General features: G+C 38.3%; 1 protein-coding gene across 1 annotated transcript in view; it reads left to right on the top strand.

Moving 5' to 3' along the window:
* Positions 1-17,776, top strand: part of mosmoa (modulator of smoothened a) — a 42,086-nt gene that overhangs the window by 12,247 nt on the left and 12,063 nt on the right. The window contains exon 2 of the mRNA XM_082187479.1: positions 17,428-17,640. Within this exon, the coding sequence (XP_082043605.1) occupies positions 17,428-17,640 (213 nt within the window). The remainder of the gene's footprint in view (positions 1-17,427; positions 17,641-17,776) is intronic.

The raw sequence follows: 17,776 nt of genomic DNA, 5'->3' as shown, positions 1-17,776 counted from the left end.
ATTAATTTGCTACATTTCAGATTAATATATTTGTTTTCCTTAATTTTAATTAACAGTAACTTAAACACTTTGCAGTAGGGATGCACCGAAATGAAAATTCTTGGCCGAAACCGAAAACCGAAAAAGAGGAAACTAAGGCCGAAAACCGAAACACCGAAATAAATTATGCCAATTATTAGTACCATTGCATTTATGGCTATGACTGTGTACTAACTTTACTATAATCAAGGCATTGCATAAATTAATATTAAAGTTTCAAAGAATAAATCAATAAAAATGTTATGCAAATATTTATTTAGCACATTGCAAAGTATAAAATTAAATGTTTAACTTGACCCCACTCATGTGTACATTAAATAATAATGTAAAAGCCTACTGGCCTGCAGAAAGGTTTAAAAATGAAATGTTCTCTCATAAAAACAAAGTGCATTTAGGTCAATACTGCCATAGCCCATAATAATATCTGCAGCTATATGCTCATGGACGTGAGTTGCCAAAAACCATAAACAGCTAAGGTAAACACACACACCTCTGATAAATGACGATTAAGGTATCCCCAAAGAACCCGCGTATCTAACAGTAGTTCCGCATTACATGAATTAATTTGCACGCGAGTTTTATTTGTTTTTATACCATGTATTCTCCGTGTAAATTTATACACCGAACCGTGACGCCCGTACCGTTTCGGTTCAATACGAATACATGTTCCACCCCTAGTCTACAGTGAAATACAGTCACACATTACACTGTTTGGCCAGCATTTTAACCGTGTTTAATCCAGCTAGCTTACTAGCTAATAGTATGCTAAAGTTAACTGCTGACTAGCGTCACGTTTCTCACGTCTGTTTTCAGAGCATCCAAGAGAAGCACAGGCATAACAGTAGCACCGAAATGAAGCACAGAAATACACATTGATATTCGGTCCGGTAAATAACGGTCGTTAAGGCACCAGTGCCGTATTAGCACCGGGTCTGTCTGTAGCTACCCAACCCTAGCGACGACGCTAGCAAAGCAAAGCCAGTCCTTCACTTTTTTATTACTTATTTCTCTGCATTGAGTGACAACCCTCTCAAATATAAGATACTCAAACAGAACAAATAAAAGTATCAGATTCTCTGTCTGTAATTGCAAAATTCTTGCTTACTTATTGTGACATGATAGCAACCCTTCTGCTGTGCTAATGCAACCTCAACTACGCTATCAATATCCAAAGTAGCCGAACATCATGTCGCCTATTCATATTTTTTCTCGAAGTTGGCAGTAACATATCAAAAGGTTTTAATTAAATATAAAGGAGTTTTCTCCAAGGAACTTAGCTCCTAGGCACTGGATGAGGTCTGCTCACTCTGCTGGAGAATGACTCTAGGCGCAGCATGTTCCACAACAACAACAACACTAGGCTGCCCCCAGATGCGCCCACCTAATAATCGGCTTGATATACTGGATATTTGCCGATTATGTAAAAAAAAAAAAAAAAATCGGCCGATTAATCGTCCCATTTTATTTATTATTTCGTGGTGGAAACAAGCTTCCATATATAGGAGATTATCGGCATCGGCTAGGCCTATTAATTAATCCGAACTTTTACTATATGAAAATACTAGCCCAAATATGTGGTGACATTTCATTCATGCGTTCTCTTATAATAAAGGGTGAAGTATTGTCTGGCATGTGCTCTCTCCTGTCAGTATATTTAAACTCATTCACCTCATTGCTCTCAGACTCATCATGTTGTTTGACAGGAATGTGTCTATCCATCCCCTCTAAAATACCGGGACACTGTTTGAGTGGCTCTTACTGCTCCGCTTCAGCTGAAGTGACAGTGTGTTTGTTGGCTCTTTCTAAAGGAAAGGACAGGAGACCTTCAAACTCCCCCCGTGACGGAGAACCCGAGCGCTTGCGGGCTCAAAACACGAGCTGGTGGTCGTGACATTTACAGAGCGATAAAGCCCTGCGAGCCTTTTGTTCCCGCAGAAACTGTGGCAGCAAGAGGAGTGATGAATCGGGTCTCTGTCATACAGCACAGAGCTTGTTGTTGAGGTGTCGAAGCACTGTGTGTGTGTGTGTGTGTTTGCAGCAAAACAGACTCTAAACCTCCTCCCAGTGTTTCTGAAGCTCTTGCTGATGCAGGGTTTTACACTCGGACTCACAATATTCACGAGTGTGTTAAACTGAAGGTTGTTTTTAAGTCATTGCACAATATTGTTCATTTTGTCAGCTATTTTTGTATAGCGAACGGGTCTAGTTTAACACGGAGAGGAGGGGTAAAGTAATAATTACCAGAGCTTCTCTGTGATTTTTAGTCCCGTCCGAATGTGCATCTCAGTAATCATCACGGACAATGTCAGTAAAGATTACGGAGACTTTCACCTTCAGTAAAAAGGTCCGGAAAAATTACCTCAGATAATGCTAATCCCGTGCGAATAGACCCGCTGTACGTAAATATTCCATCATTTCGTGTTTAAAAGTAGTTTTAAACAATGTAAGCAACGTAATACGCACAGTGACGGCGATGCGCAAATCGAGTTACTCTCCCACTTCTGCTAGTTTTAATGAGATCTCTTATCCCGTGCGAATTGGCCATTAATATTACAGACGTCCTGTGGTAAAACTAAATTACTCCATCTACCCTTGTAAAGTTAATCCCGTCCGAATATGGCTTAAGTCTTAGGCTACGTCTACATTAATCAAGATTAGTGATCGACCGATATTGATTTTTTATAACCGATGCCGATACCGATTATTTGCATGTTTATGTGCCGATTACCGATATGCAGAACCGATATTTATTTACTGTTATACTTCTGTTTTTGACACAATTATTACAACACAAATGAACTGAACAAACAATTTTATTTATAACAATCACTCCCTCCTTGCATACATAAAAAACTTTATATTTATACACAAATAAATAGAGGGGTCTGAGTCCAAAAAATAAAGTGCATTGTTACTAAGTGTCTTTGTTTAAAAATAAAAGCTTTGATGAGGTAAAAAATAAAGCACAAACATTATTCTAACATATATTCAAAGATAGTTGAGTGATGTATCTTTAAGTGGTTCCACATGTTGGAGGTATTTTTTGTATTGTATTTTGTATTGAAATGTAATTCATTTTAAACAGTTTTAGAAGGTTTATATGTGCCATTTAATAGGTTTAAAGAGTGAGGAATAATTCACTGGGTAATATTAATTCACTGAATAATATTAGCTGGAATATAACATTATCAGGAAAGTAACAAACAAAACAGCATATTTGCATTTTCCAACTAGTATGTTATTAATTATTAATAATGTTTTAGTCGGTCTAGATCATGAAATCCTTTCTGACAAAGTGCTGTTTATCTATGCGTTTACACAGAACTAGCCTATATAACTTACTCAACCGCGATCGCGCGTGGAGATAATAAATAATTAATTTCCACAGAGCGGTATTTATTTAGATTTGTATTAGCGAAATAATGGTTATGCAGTAAATGATAATATAATTTAGGTTGTTTAAACGAGATAATCTTGTCAAAAGTTTCATGCAGTAGCCATGCTTGAGCATTCCTGGTCATCAACCCAGTGAGTGCGCAGCAATATGAACAAACTTTTTTTTTTCGAGACTATATAAACAGCACTTTGTCAGTTGACATTTCATGATCTAGATTGAATCTAGATCATGAAATGCCAACTGACAAAGTGCTGTTTATCTATGCATTTATTTTACACAGAACTCAACCGCGATCGCGCGTGGAGATAATAAATAATTAATTTCCACAAAGCGGTATATTTAGATGTGTAACGTTATTAGCGAAATAATTGCTATGTAGTAAATAATATAATCTAGGATGTTTAAACAAGATAATCTTGTCAAAAGTTTCATTCAGTGGCCGTGAGCATCCTGATCATCAACCCAGTGAGTGCTCAGCAATATGAACGAACTTTTTTCTCGAGACTAATGGTGAGCAAATACAACTGATAGAGAATTAAATTCAGTGCTTTTATTTTCAACATGCACTCATTCATGTCTGTTTTATTTAATTCATGTAAAGTTACGTCTTTATTCGGGCAGGACATGACGGATTACGCTACGTGACTCCATGAGTTCGTCTCAATTTTTTAGAACCAAGCTGCATAAATAAACTAGGCTATATCAGGCATTCATGTCTCAAATCTCATTTCTGCATGTCTGTTATGTTAAATAAAGTTGAAAAATTAAAGCAAAGCAAGCAGAACATATGTTTTACCTGTGCACAGAGTTGTTGTTGACTGATCTCCTCAGACGCGGGCTGCAATGGCGGAATTCTCAAAACGGCCACAAGATGGCGCCGTTTATCGGCGAATCCGATATTACAAAACCGATACCCGATTATGGGAAAATGCTTAAATATCGGTAAAAATATCGGTAAACCGATACATCGGTCGATCACTAATCAAGATAAATTTCAAAACTGAGTTTTCATTTCAAAACCATCTTCCTCCACAAAACGAAAGGCCGAAAACGGAAACGTATTAGTGTGGATAAGGCCTTACTCCTGTCAAATGTACTTTTTAGTTTTTATCCCATTTAAGTCAACCTTGTCCGGTTTATTTGTTTAGTCAAGTTGTAGTCGACATATGCCCGGTTTCACAGACAAGGCTTAAGATAGTCCCAGACTAAACTGCATGTTTAAGCTGTTTTAACTGAAAGCAACTTGCACTGATGTATCTTAAAATATATCAGTGTCATTGTTTTGTCTCAAGATGCACACCAGTAATGCTTTTTTAATAAGGCATGTTTAAAAACTTAAAAGCCACTTAAATGTCCTTATTGAAGGCCTAATCCTGACTTAATCTAAGCCCTGTCTGTGAATCTGGTAGGTTAGTCGACTAGAAGAGTCTTGGCCGACTTTATTCGAGTTTATTAGTCGGTTAGTCGCAGAAAAAAAGAACAAAACGGTGTTGAAATCACGCAGGCTGTAACGGACAGATCGTTAATGGCAGGAAGTCCAAACATTCATCTATCATTTATCAACCTCAAATATGGCTTATCACGTTAAACATGCAAGTAGCAGCAACTTTACAACTCCACTCGCGCTAATACTAACCTAGATAAATGTGCGCTATTATAAGGCACATATTCAAGTGTTTGTGTGGAAAGCCGCCGTCACTTGAGTTTAACTTAAAATACTCTACTTTTATTTCTGTAAACTCACAATGACAACAAAACGTCGTGCTTTTGTAAAATAATGAAAGCAAACAGCACTCGCTTTCTCATATACTTGCCTCACAGACATGAGGAATATATCTATAGAAAGCTTGACATGTCTACTTTTAAATTAACAATACATATTATCCGATTAGCCTATGTATTCCGTATGAAACTTGCATAGCTACTGCGGATATGACGAGTCGGCATATTTGACTTAATCTTTGCAGCCAAAAACACAGAAAACATTATCAATAAATTATTAAAATGTTTAGACGTCTCCTTCTGTTTTTTTTCACGACACATTCATAATCATTACGTTTGCCGTATGCATGCGCTTGAGCGCTGATTAGGCTGGATATTTCTTATAGGCAATTAAAGGCTTGTTTTAAGTTATGATTTAAGGTTGTTTTAAGGCTTATTAATATAAACGCGCAATTAGTCGACTAATAGCTTAAATGAACGATGACTAGTCGACTAGAACAATCTTTACTCGAGGGCAGCCCTAAACTGGGCCTAAATGGGCTCTTAATTATGTATTGTGTAAAATCCTGTGTCACTTGACACACATTATTTTAACAAACATGACATTAACCCCTGCCATCTATTAAAAAAAAGTGTCACATAAAGATCATCTGAATGGATGATCAAAGTACTCAATTAAATGTTTTAAACAATAATTAAATTAGTTGCAAACCTGCATAGATTTTTTTGATGCAGCACCAAAAGAGGGACCAAAAAATGTATTTACCCAGGAATAACAATTCAATCATGGCTGATACCTCATGTTTCAGTTTCTTTTTTTAATTCTACAATATTAAGACACTTTGCCAAGTTAAATAGTTTTAAAATATCTTAATAAATTCATCTGTGCTTTGTTCCTTTCTATTGTAATAGTCAGTCCGTCTTCACTCTTTTTCACTCAAAACAAACTCCATATCTGCATGCATCGATGCACTTCACTGAATATTCAGTGTAAATACAGCACTTCAGTGATTGGACTAGTGACAGTCCAAACCTCTCACACTTTGGCCTCCTTACCAAGCCAACATAATCCAATTAGAGCAAATATTTAACAAGCAAGCTCGCGGAAAGGCCAGAGACCATTAGCAGATGTTTGTGATTGTGAACGCCAGGTGATCCGGTTCTGAGGAAACCCGCTGAGTTTTCTTCAGGCACAGACTACGCGCGGTTTTCCGGGTTATTTTGTCCCGATCCGTTGAGCTACATACATACCGAGGAGCTCTTAGGAAAAGGACTGACATGCTCTTATCCGAACACATGAAAGGAGTAATAAGACCGAGCTCTTGGAAAGTGATGAGGCCGGTCTGTTTATGCCACTGACTCAGAGAAAATAAAACCCCTTCTCGCTGACTCAGTTCAGCATTTCTAGAGCTCCTGCTGCTGACCAGATTTATTTTCTTAATGTATGTCCATGGCTCTTACGGTTCATAACTAGTGCTCCACTTATGTGGGTTTTCAATGGCGATTAGGGTTTCCTATGGTTGATAGAATGTGAGCTAGGATTATACCGTTTATTTAAAGCTACTGAAATATGTAAATATATTCTGAAATTACACTCTTTAAAAAACTACTTATGCCACTAAAAATGTTTTAAAACAGAAGCAGGGCTCGACATTAAGGCTTGATCAGGATAAGTGGATTTTTTTATAGAGAGAATTTTATTTGCCTGGCCGGAGAAGTAGTCCGATTAAAACATCACTAACAAAAAAATAACTAGGGAATCACCGAAACGCGAGAATGATTCTGGTTTTATTACATTTAGTGTAAGTGGCGATTGATAACGATGTAATGGACTAACGGTAACAAGGTTCTAAATGTTCTATATTATTCTAAACATTCTAAATGTGGTGTCTTCCTGAATACTATAACGTAAAAAAGTGACACTGATTTCATACGACAGTTCAATAAACAAGTTAATATTAAGTCACTTACATTTTAGATGCAATACTGACTGTTTCAGCAGTGAAAATAGTTCCAAACAAAGATCACAGTGGAACCATAGCGCATCTCACAGGAACACGTAACCGTGTTTCATTACTGAATGACAGCGTTTTGAATGAATCGTTTGAGCCAAAGATTCAATGACCTATTCATAAACTCCCTCATTCTTTAATGAATCAGCCGTTTGAATGAATCGTTTGAATACATGACTCAATGACTCGCTCATTAAGACGGTCACCTGCCGCCACCTACTGCTGGTTTAGTTTCATGTTTAAAAGCATAATTCTTTCCAACATTTCTTATTTGTATATTCACGAAATATGTAAAACTATCTCATAACGACTTAATGCAATTGTAATTTTTCAGTGTAAATGATTACATTTGAATGGCAACAGCCCTATAGTGTCGTATTGTTCTAAATTAATTTATTGTTCAAATTTAAACATTTGAATTGAATGATGAAGTATACATTTAATAAGATTAGAGGAAAAAATACCCTTTATAATGGTAATAAATATCACATAAATGCAGATTTTAATATGTCAAAGCTGGTGGAACACTGATGAGAATATTGCTTCATTGCTTCAGAATGAATTATATTTACACCACCAAAAAAATCCTGTTTTTTTTCAGATAAGCAAAGGACAAGCACATGCCGAGGCATGTTTTACATGATCTGTTGACAAGGCTGTTGGTAGACTTTGTAACTAAAACCAGGGATGCTTGCAACATATTGACTAATATTAATACTTTGCTCAATACTTATTATTTTTCAACTAAAGTTTCTGTTTCATGATTAGTGTTGTTGTCATGATGCCAACATTTGAATAGTCGGTACAAATACCTGTAAAACATATTGGTTCACGGAGAACACATTTTGATATCACGGCAAAAACTACTGTAACACTCCCTCCAACTATTTAAAGTGGCAGTGTAATGGAAGCACTGATGTCTTTTCTTCTGTGTCGCTGTACATTCGAGTGAAACGGATTACTGAAAAAGACAAAGAAATGAAGAGCAGGGACTTTACTATATGCATCAGCAGGGCTCGAGTTTCGGCGTGGGCTTTCGTAGTTTTGCTCTCTCCTCTCTCTAAATGCTCAAATGACTTCACAGCACCGCATTTGCACTACAAACGTGATACAAGTCGGGACTGTTGACCGAATCTTTACTTGCCCAGTCTTTACTGCTTTATTATTGATTACTTTATTCAGTTTATAATATTTACCTTCTACAGTAAATTTAACCAATACATTTCAGAATTGACTTGGTGCCAAAAGTACTGGTACTTCAGACAACAATGTGCATGATAAATGAATGAAGTTTCATCTCGCCTGTAATGAGGCTTCAGTTCTGATATTATCTTATTCTTATACTATATTATTTGGTAGTGTTTAGCTACATCATGTTTTGCTATGATCAAATCTAGGGCTGTGAAATAATTAATCTTTATTAGATTAATCAAAAATCTAATAAACGTATTTAATCGCATCCAAAATAAAAGTTTGTGTTTACATAATATATGTGTGTGCACTGTGTATAATAATAATAATATATATATATATATATATATATATATATATATATACATACACATGCAAATTCTTATTAAATATGCATGCGTGTGTGTGTGTATTAATATGCAAAATAATTATACACAGTACACACACACACACACACACACACACACACACATATATTGTGTAGGTAAACAAACTTTTATTTCGGATGCGATTTATCATTTCACAGCCCTAATAAAATCTTATGCTTCCACCAGTACATTATCCTCATGTTTACTGTGGGTCCACCACGGGCACAGGATCTGTGTGTGTGTGTGTGTCTGCGAGGATTCGGTGCATTAAAACAGAGCAAGCCTGCAGGTGTGTGTCCGGCCTCCGCTTTCCTCCCACTAGGGTTCATAGGGCTGTTTGACTCATCTATATAACAACCATGTTCTCGGAGCGGGACTAATGAGAGAACGGCCATGATCAGGAAGCGTTTCCGGTTGTTTCACACACAGGCTGCGAGCAGGAGAGCCGTCCAGAGTGTCTGAACGTGTCAAGCCGCTGTTGAAATGGAGTCTCTCAAAGATTACTGGTGTTTATCTGCCGGTGAAATGCAAAGAGAGCCCACTCGTTGTGAGAGAAACCCTCCCTTATAGGTTCTCCACCAGTAGCATGAGCTTTTGAGTAGGTACCTTTCAATTAAAGGTGCAGTCTGTAAGAATGACAACTAGTGGTCGAATGTGGTACTGCAGTCGAATAAAAAATCTTTATTTCTCCCGCCTCCTGCTCCTCAGACTCGACGGTGTTCACATGGGTCGCCAGTTTGAGATGCGCAACAGGATCGAGCGCAATGGACAATGAAAATTGACAACGGGTATCACAGATCAAAACAATAACAAACATTCCAGCCTGGAAACGCACATTTCAAAGTAAAATAACAGGATGTATAAGTGTTTTTCAGAGAAACGAGTATGTGAACTCGGCATGTTTCCTCAATATATGCAAACATTATATGGTATTTTTATGCTTTGGTTGAGTGAAAATGTGTCACAATGTGTCAGAAAATACGCATTTAGCAATAAAATGAAGAACTCTCAAGACCTAATTCTGGTTCAATTGCTCTTGATAAAACGTGTATCTTTGAGTTGAGCATTTTTCTTTTAGACCTATTAAACTGTCTACCGCAGTCAAATACGAAAAGTAACACAAATTACACTCAAATCTATGCACACATCGAACCGAAATTGAATCGTGACCTCAAGAAGCGAATCGTGGGGCACCAAATGTTTCCCACCCCTACTTATCAATGTGAACCTATTTGCGACTGATCTCTATTATTGCTATATTGTCTAGGCTATATTCTAAATTAGTGTTTGTTTACACCATGTTTTAATTTGACACTCCCCTTCATAATCACAACTCGGTAGCTCTTGTATCGTCTAGAATTACGAGTTTCCCACAAAGTAAACATGACTTTGCTTGGTCATTCATGCTCTCAGAACTTGTAATCACGCTGTTTCCGACCAATTGAAGGCCACAAAATGCACATCTATTTTGACAATTTACATTTTTTATTTTATTTTTGAGTTTACATTTCATTTTACATTCGCACTGACAAAGTATTTCGACCAAGAAATGCATTCGACTCGTCACATTTACACAAAAAAGCGACTACCTGTGAGCAACAAGAATAACGTTGACATTTCTGGAACATTCCTTTAAAAATTGTTAAAATGTAAGTTCTGGATTTGCTAAATACTCATGACCACATGTACTGAATTTGATTGCGGGAAAATGTGTAATGTGTATCGTTTAAGGACACCTGGTCTGTGATAATCGCAAACAGAAGTTTCGGTCAATAACAAAATCTGCTGAACTGTGTATTTCTAGTTTCAGCCAATGGCTTCTTGGGAATTTGGCCGAGCTCCAGCGCTCTGACTCGTTCCAGGTTTATTGTTCCAGGTTTATTTATCCAGATGTGTTGTTGTAAATGACGTTCTTCTTGTGTGTGTTTGGTACGAGGACACAGTGGGTTTGTGCCCTACGAGTGTCTAAACTGTAGTTGTGGGTGCGATTCAGACTTGTCTTTCTTTTTGTTTAGTGTACCATGGCGTGCCAGCTGGTTGTAATGATGGCATTAGACATTGAAGTTGTGAATCAGCGGGGGATTGGTGGGTGCTGGGGGAAATGTTTACCGGATGCAGACACTAGTCTTTATCAAGCTCTTTAAAGGCTTTCTTCCCACCAAGACAAAATGCTTCTTTCCCATCATCAAACTCAGGCTTAAACTCGAAGGTCTGTTTTACATTTGCGGCTCTGTAACGGAGGGATCATGGTGATGAAGCTCGAGTGTAAATCAGGTTCCTTGCATTATACAATGTGAAATCCTAGTCTAGAGCTTGTAATGCAAATGAACTAGTTTTTTGTTGCCCGAAGCAGAATGAGTACATCTGTCTTATGATCTAATTGATTTCATAGTGCCGTCTATGCTGAACATAATTTACTTTTTACCTTTTTTTATTAAAAGATACATCAGGTAGTTGTTCTCAACTTAAAAAGCCAACAAAGCTAATGCCTGTTGCTATTTCACCCTGTGTTCGGGTCATGTTGACCCAGAGAAAATTTTCTTTATCCCGAAAATACTAGTTAAGAGCTGTTCATTGAAATTAAAATGCCCACCGAAATTTCCCACTGTATTTTCGTCTTATAGTGTGAACAGGCCTTCAGGGATCACTTCCAACCAAGTTCAACAAACTCAAATTGGGATTGTGCGTCTGGGAATATTTTGTCCTGTTTGTCCTTCACATGGAGATTTCATCCATATAACTTCACTGCACACTGGTAAATGTGAGCGCACCTTCAGGGGTTTCAAAGGGTCTGTGGTGCCAAGTCCATAATGAAATAAGAAGCAGTCTTTCAGAAAGCTAGTAGTATGTGCTGTCTCTCTTTTCAACAACTTGTGCTGTCTGACTAACACACTGCTTTTGAATGCTGTACACACACGCATGTTTCCAGTGTAACGGCACAATTCTTGATGCAGAATCAAAGCGTCTCAGTAATGGGCCGTACACGAGGACCACTTCAGTCAGCGTAGCTGAAATGCTTCAAGCTTCAAAGCATTGTCTAACTAGGAGAGGCGCTGGGTTGTTATCATGTTCCCTGTGAGTGGAGTACAGGACAGGATTTCCTCTGTTCTTCCATGTCCAGGATGTTTTCCTGGTGGATTCTCCTCAATCCACTGCCTGTTTTCCAGGGCGTAATGTGAATTCTTCCTGTATGTGACCTCTGGTTCAGTGATGTGTTTTTAAGTCCACTTACATCGTCTCTAGACCTGCTCTTGGCCTTCACAGACGTACAGTGTGAGCTTGCTTTTGTGTGTATGTGAAGGACTTGCTGTCTCCGATCTCTGCGTCGTCTTCGCTCTTCTCAGAACTTGCTCCTAACGGTCTCGTTTAAGGTGAAGTGGCGATCGTACACTTTTGAAATGCCTTGCCGCTATTCATCTTCGTCAACTATGGACATTTTTAAAAAGAGACTTAAAGAGTTATTTATATTATCAGACGTTTGGCATTTGATTGGGTCGGATGAATGCGCGTGATTTCACTGTGTGATTTATATTGGTGTCATTCTGATATTTTTAATGATTTTATTTGTATCTCTGTACGGCACTTTGGTCCATTCTTATGGTTTGAAAGTGCTTTATAAATAAATGTTGAGTTCATTTGATGGCATGTTTCATGTACATTATGTTCTCAAAACCTTCAGCCTAAATGTAGACATAATGGCGTCTTCAATAGACTTGTGTAAGTGAGTTGAGTGTGTAAGTGGCCTAAAATGTCAGTATCCTTTGGGCATTAATGAGGAATTAACTCAATAGTTTTCTATAAATGTTGATTGATCTTTATGTGTGTGTGTAGGTAATGTATGGTTATGGTGTTTTTTTTGTGATATTCCCAATAATGGGAATGAGAATATATTAATGGTCCGGTTTTTAGATTTGTCAAAGCTTTGAATAGATGACGTACAGTGTTTCCCCTATACATTTTTCCAGCAGCGGTGCTGTTACGTGCCGGAGGTTGTTACCAAGCCGCTCGCGGGGGGTCCGGGGGCATGCACCCCTGTAAGATTTTTTTAATTTTTTATTACCCCTTAAACCATGATTTCTGGCAAGTTTTGTGGATAGAAATGGACATTTTGAGACATACAAATTTGACATACCATCAACAGAAGGCATGATTATTGCAGCACGTACCTTGAACTGGTCACAAACAGGATTAGGACAGGATTATTGTTATTTGTTTTTCTTTTGTGTTAATTTTCAGCTGTAAGGTAGAAATTGATAGTGGAAAAATGAAACTCTTTCCACCTTACCTGCACTACTGATCTTTTTTTCTGTAACACACTTTAGCACTTAGATACATCATCATGTAACCAGTACTTTCATTTATATTATCCTGTAGACATTTTGAACATTAAAATCCAAATGAAACTTTTCATTAGTTTAAAAGGTGACTAGCTTGCATAGCCTATTTTACTTCACTAACATCCAGGGACGTGCAAAGAGTTCATCAGGGGCAGGGGCTCAAATGTAAGAAACGGTAATGTAATAAAAATGCTGTGATTAATCGCATTTCCCCCAAACTTGTAATCATCCATATTTAAATGTAGAATCACTAATTAAATTAAACACACAAAAAAGGGGAAAAAAAAGAAAAATGTCCACACAAATTGGACAGAAAATAGCCCTATATTATAATATAAAACACCAATATATTATTCTTCATTCAGTCCTATGCAACTGACTAATTATCAAAATAAAGTATAGTCATACACATTTTACCATTGTTGGCCAGCATGGCTATACCAGCTCAGCAAACAGAAGTCTACTACTGAGAAATGTCACGTTATTTGAGCGGATTTTAATTTTCCAGTGCGTGATCGGTAGCCAACATGATTGGAGCGTTTGGGCCGTTAAGGAGCAGAACGCGCAGCGCAAAGACGGAGCGGAACATTGAGCAGAGAGCGCAGTGCGCCGACACACACACACGAACCATGAAGAGAGGCGCGCCTGAGAAAACGAGCGCGCCGCGTCGCGTCGCTTCTATATGAGCGCGCTTGCCGCGCGCCCACATTTGAAATATTTGCATGTGAATGTGAAGTGAACGGCCCCTTATGGCAACGTGACATTAGCCTAATCAAAAATATTTCCATTTGCTCTTTCCTTGTCAACAAGTGGATTCAGAGCCATCACATTAGCAGCGCCGCCGGTCGCCATGTTTCAGTGTTTTTAGGTGTGTAAGTGAATGTCGTGATATTACTGATCATGTGAAGATTTTGCAGCGGCGCTGAAAATCCAGCGGCGGCGCTGCGCCGCTGCCTAATACATTGTAGGGGAAACACTGACGTAGTTGTTGTGAAATGCAAGTATAATTATGTAGACTAGCCTTTTTATGTAAATATTTTTCTATGGGATAAAGTCAGATTCCGGCGTATTACATTGTTTGCGGTAATAAGTATGTAAATTCCCGCAGGAAACGCATCGCACTGATGAAGGGTTGAACCCTAAAACATTTTGCGCAACTTGCGCTTTTTTTGTTGCACTTTAGTTGTTGCCTCTGGTAATTTTCGTGTGCGGATCTTTGATTCTTCATAAAACATAAACATGCGAGAGTGTGTGTGTAACGGCTGAGCATCTCCTCAGCAAGATCACATTTGTATTCATTATTCATATAATCGTAAGATTATATTTATATTCATTTTGCGGAGACACTGGTATGTTGCCAATGCCAAGTGTAAATGGAAGCGTTTTAACAAAAGCTATCCGATCTGTAACTTTCTAACACAAGATGTAACATAATACTCTACATAAAAGTTGTGGTGTAACTTTATTAGTTAAATTAGGTATTATTTTATTGTATTGCTTTAATCTGAAATTAACACACCTGTTCATCAAACTCATCACTCACGCATGATAAAAAATGTTTTTTTTAATGTTTAACGTGTTCTGCCAAGTTTGTGTTGTTATCGACCTAAACATAGACTTCAACACAGGGCTGAATTAACACTGTTCAAACATGAATAACATACCGTACGTGTTTAGACCGGCTCACACTGCAACAGACAGGTCGGTACGTGTAGTTGTTCGTCTCTGAAAGAAGGCAGTTGACAAATGAAACCATTTTTCATAGACAAGAAGCTTTACTATATATGCCATTATTGTTAATGTTTGGTAAAGCAATGAATGCATTCACCGTGTTCATATTGTGTAAATGTTTGTACAGTAGAGCAGTGCCTGTGGTATTTTTACACATTTAAGATGATCCATAAAGTGTAGGAAAAGAGTTTTAGTTGTTTTGCCGTCTTAGAAATATTAAATCTGCAGCTGAAGTCTGACTCTGACTCTTTTATCCCATGTGTACTTTTCCTCAATTCACAATTCACAGTTATTTCTGCTCCAGGTGTTTGACCAGTTACCATGGAAGGTAACTCGTATCATTTGGGAAACCGATTGCTTCAAACAGTTAAAAACTAGTATTAATACTGATAGTACTGTGAACTGACTTCATCTGAGTCCACTGAAAGTGAATATCTCTTAATATAAAACTGCTAATGTGTAATGGTGAATTCATTAAACCCCACTGTTGACAGTAACTAACGCCAGACTCGACAAACACCAATGGACCCCTTTCACAGACCTCTTCTCTTCTTCTGACTCATGGGAATGACTTTTTTCTTTTGCTATTGGAGCAAATGGGAACGCGAGGATCATATTTGCTGCAGCCTCTCATTCATCACTATAGGAGTTTCCCATCGACTGACGGCTTCTGAGAAACCTGGAGATGTGAAAAGAGTCCGCATTGAATGTTCAGTCTGTGAAAACTGGGTTAATGCGCTGACCCACCAGAACCCAACAGTTGTTGTTGTTGGGTCAGTGTGACTTCAGCTGGGATTCTCCCTGGTTGATCGTCTTTGGGAATCAATTGCCCGAACAATCACTGAGATGTTAATATTGGCTTTATAAAAAAGGTATCACATCTACATACACAACTGGAAAAACAAATATAGCCAATAAAAAAAAAAAAAATTCTGGACCGGAGGCGAAAATGAAAAAAATAAAAGAAAAAAAATAATAATGTCTTATTTTTAAATACTTTCTTAAAGACTTTTTTTCTTTTTCTTTTTTTTACACAATAAGTTTATGAATCAGAATAAAAAAAATACAAGCCAAAATAACCAAACTTTTATTTAACTAAAGTAAAATTGGACAGAAAATGGGCCTATATTAAAATATTGAATATCTATATATTCATATCAATATCGGCATATTTTCGGTCTTTCTTTTCTTTCGGCCAAAAAAGGAAAATGGCATTTTCAGCCGATAATTTGCGGGCTTGATTTGATTTCTGGTCCTAACACATTAAACCTGGCGTATAGTCTTAACTGGATTGGGTGACTGAGCCGTACAGGTTCACACACAGTCTCTCTCAGGTTAAGCTGTGTGTGTGTGTGTGAGATCTGGCTGTAAAGCTGGCGTTGAGGATCTCGCCGGCTGGGAGGACCGACCTCGAGTGTAATGTAGGGTTGCGTAGTATACCAGCACTTAAATTGCGGTACTAAAATTTGAACGGTACAGACATATACTAGCGACCACAGTGTGCATTCAGCACTTTTCAGCTGTTCAGGCAGTAAATGTATGATAAATCCATGTAAATGTCAGCCTTGAAAGTGCGGTGTGCTTGAGCACAGCCTCCGGGATCTGCGTCTGCTTGACAGGTGCAGTGTGTTTTTCTGAACTTTGTACTCCACGGATATGTTGTTGTTGTTGTTGTTGTTGTTTTTCTCTGGTGTGTCGTGTTATAGTTAAGTCCCTAGCTAAACACTAGTGCTGGACGGCATGACCAAAAGTCCATATCACGTTATTTTTCAAAATTATACCAGTTTCACAGTATATGACAGTATTTTTTTATTATTATTTTTTTAAGCATCACTGGGTGTTAACCACATTTTCTACTGAGTGAGAGAGGAAATACTGCAGTGGATTGACTTAGAATCCCCTATTTTACTGTCATGAGTGAATATTGTAGAAAAATAAGTATTAATACAAGTTTGCAAGGCCCCAGAAAATGATGCTGTTTACAAAGAGGCGCTTTCTTTAGCAGCAAACAGCGGTTTCCCCGGTAACAGTTGTATACAACGCGGTTTCCCCGGTAACGGCTTTACACAAAGCAGCGGTGCGCTCATAAACGCTGCTTTATCAGGAAAGATTAAGAAAGATTCAATGAAAATAACATCGAAACTTTTCTAAAGACCGTCAGTTCACTTCAGATACATTCATATAAACACACCCGCGCCGCGTTTTGACTTTGAAACGTGACTTTCGTGTTTATTCAACGATATCAATGCCAACCACAAATAGATTTTCCAAAAGGCTGTGTTGATATTGTGAACCAATGAATGGGAAACACTGTAACATAATTTGACAGCTATCAATTATAGTTTAACCAATCCATCTTCACCGTCAGGCTTAGTAAAACATACAGATGTGCACCGCCACAGTGAAAAGCGACCCCTCTCAAACAGTGTCGCGCCGCGTTCCCAACGTTGTTTAAGTGACATACACCGGTATTGCGGTATATTAAAAATTCATATCAATACAAAAATAAACACTGGTATTTGGTATATGAACCGGTAAACCGGCCAGCACTACTAAACACCCTGATAAAGAGTGATTTTCGTGGTTGAATGTAGGCACGCTTGTGATTGACGTTGTGTGTGTGATTGCAGGAGCTCTTACGGTGGGGCTGGTGCGTCAGTGTCAGACGATCCACGGCCGAGACCGAACCTGCATCCCCCCCCGACTGCCCCCGGAGTGGGTCACCACGCTCTTCTTCATCATCATGGGCATCATCTCCCTCACCGTCACCTGTGGCCTGCTCGTGGCCTCGCACTGGCGTCGGGAAGCCACCAAATACGCCAGGTGGATCGCCTTCACAGGAAGTGAGTGACACGTCTCATGTTCGAGTCTGTTTTCCTCTCGCCTGTTTCTGACCCGCCCACCACAGATGTTCAGTGATTAGAGCTGGGCGATAAATATCGGATATTAGCAACATTATCGCGATAATTGAATAATCAA

Source organism: Leuciscus leuciscus (assembly GCF_965113295.1).
Source record: "Leuciscus leuciscus genome assembly, chromosome: 1".
In the NCBI taxonomy this organism is placed as follows: domain Eukaryota; kingdom Metazoa; phylum Chordata; class Actinopteri; order Cypriniformes; family Leuciscidae; genus Leuciscus; species Leuciscus leuciscus.
Note: the sequence above shows the minus strand (reverse complement) of the source record. Positions and strands in the feature narration are given on the sequence as shown.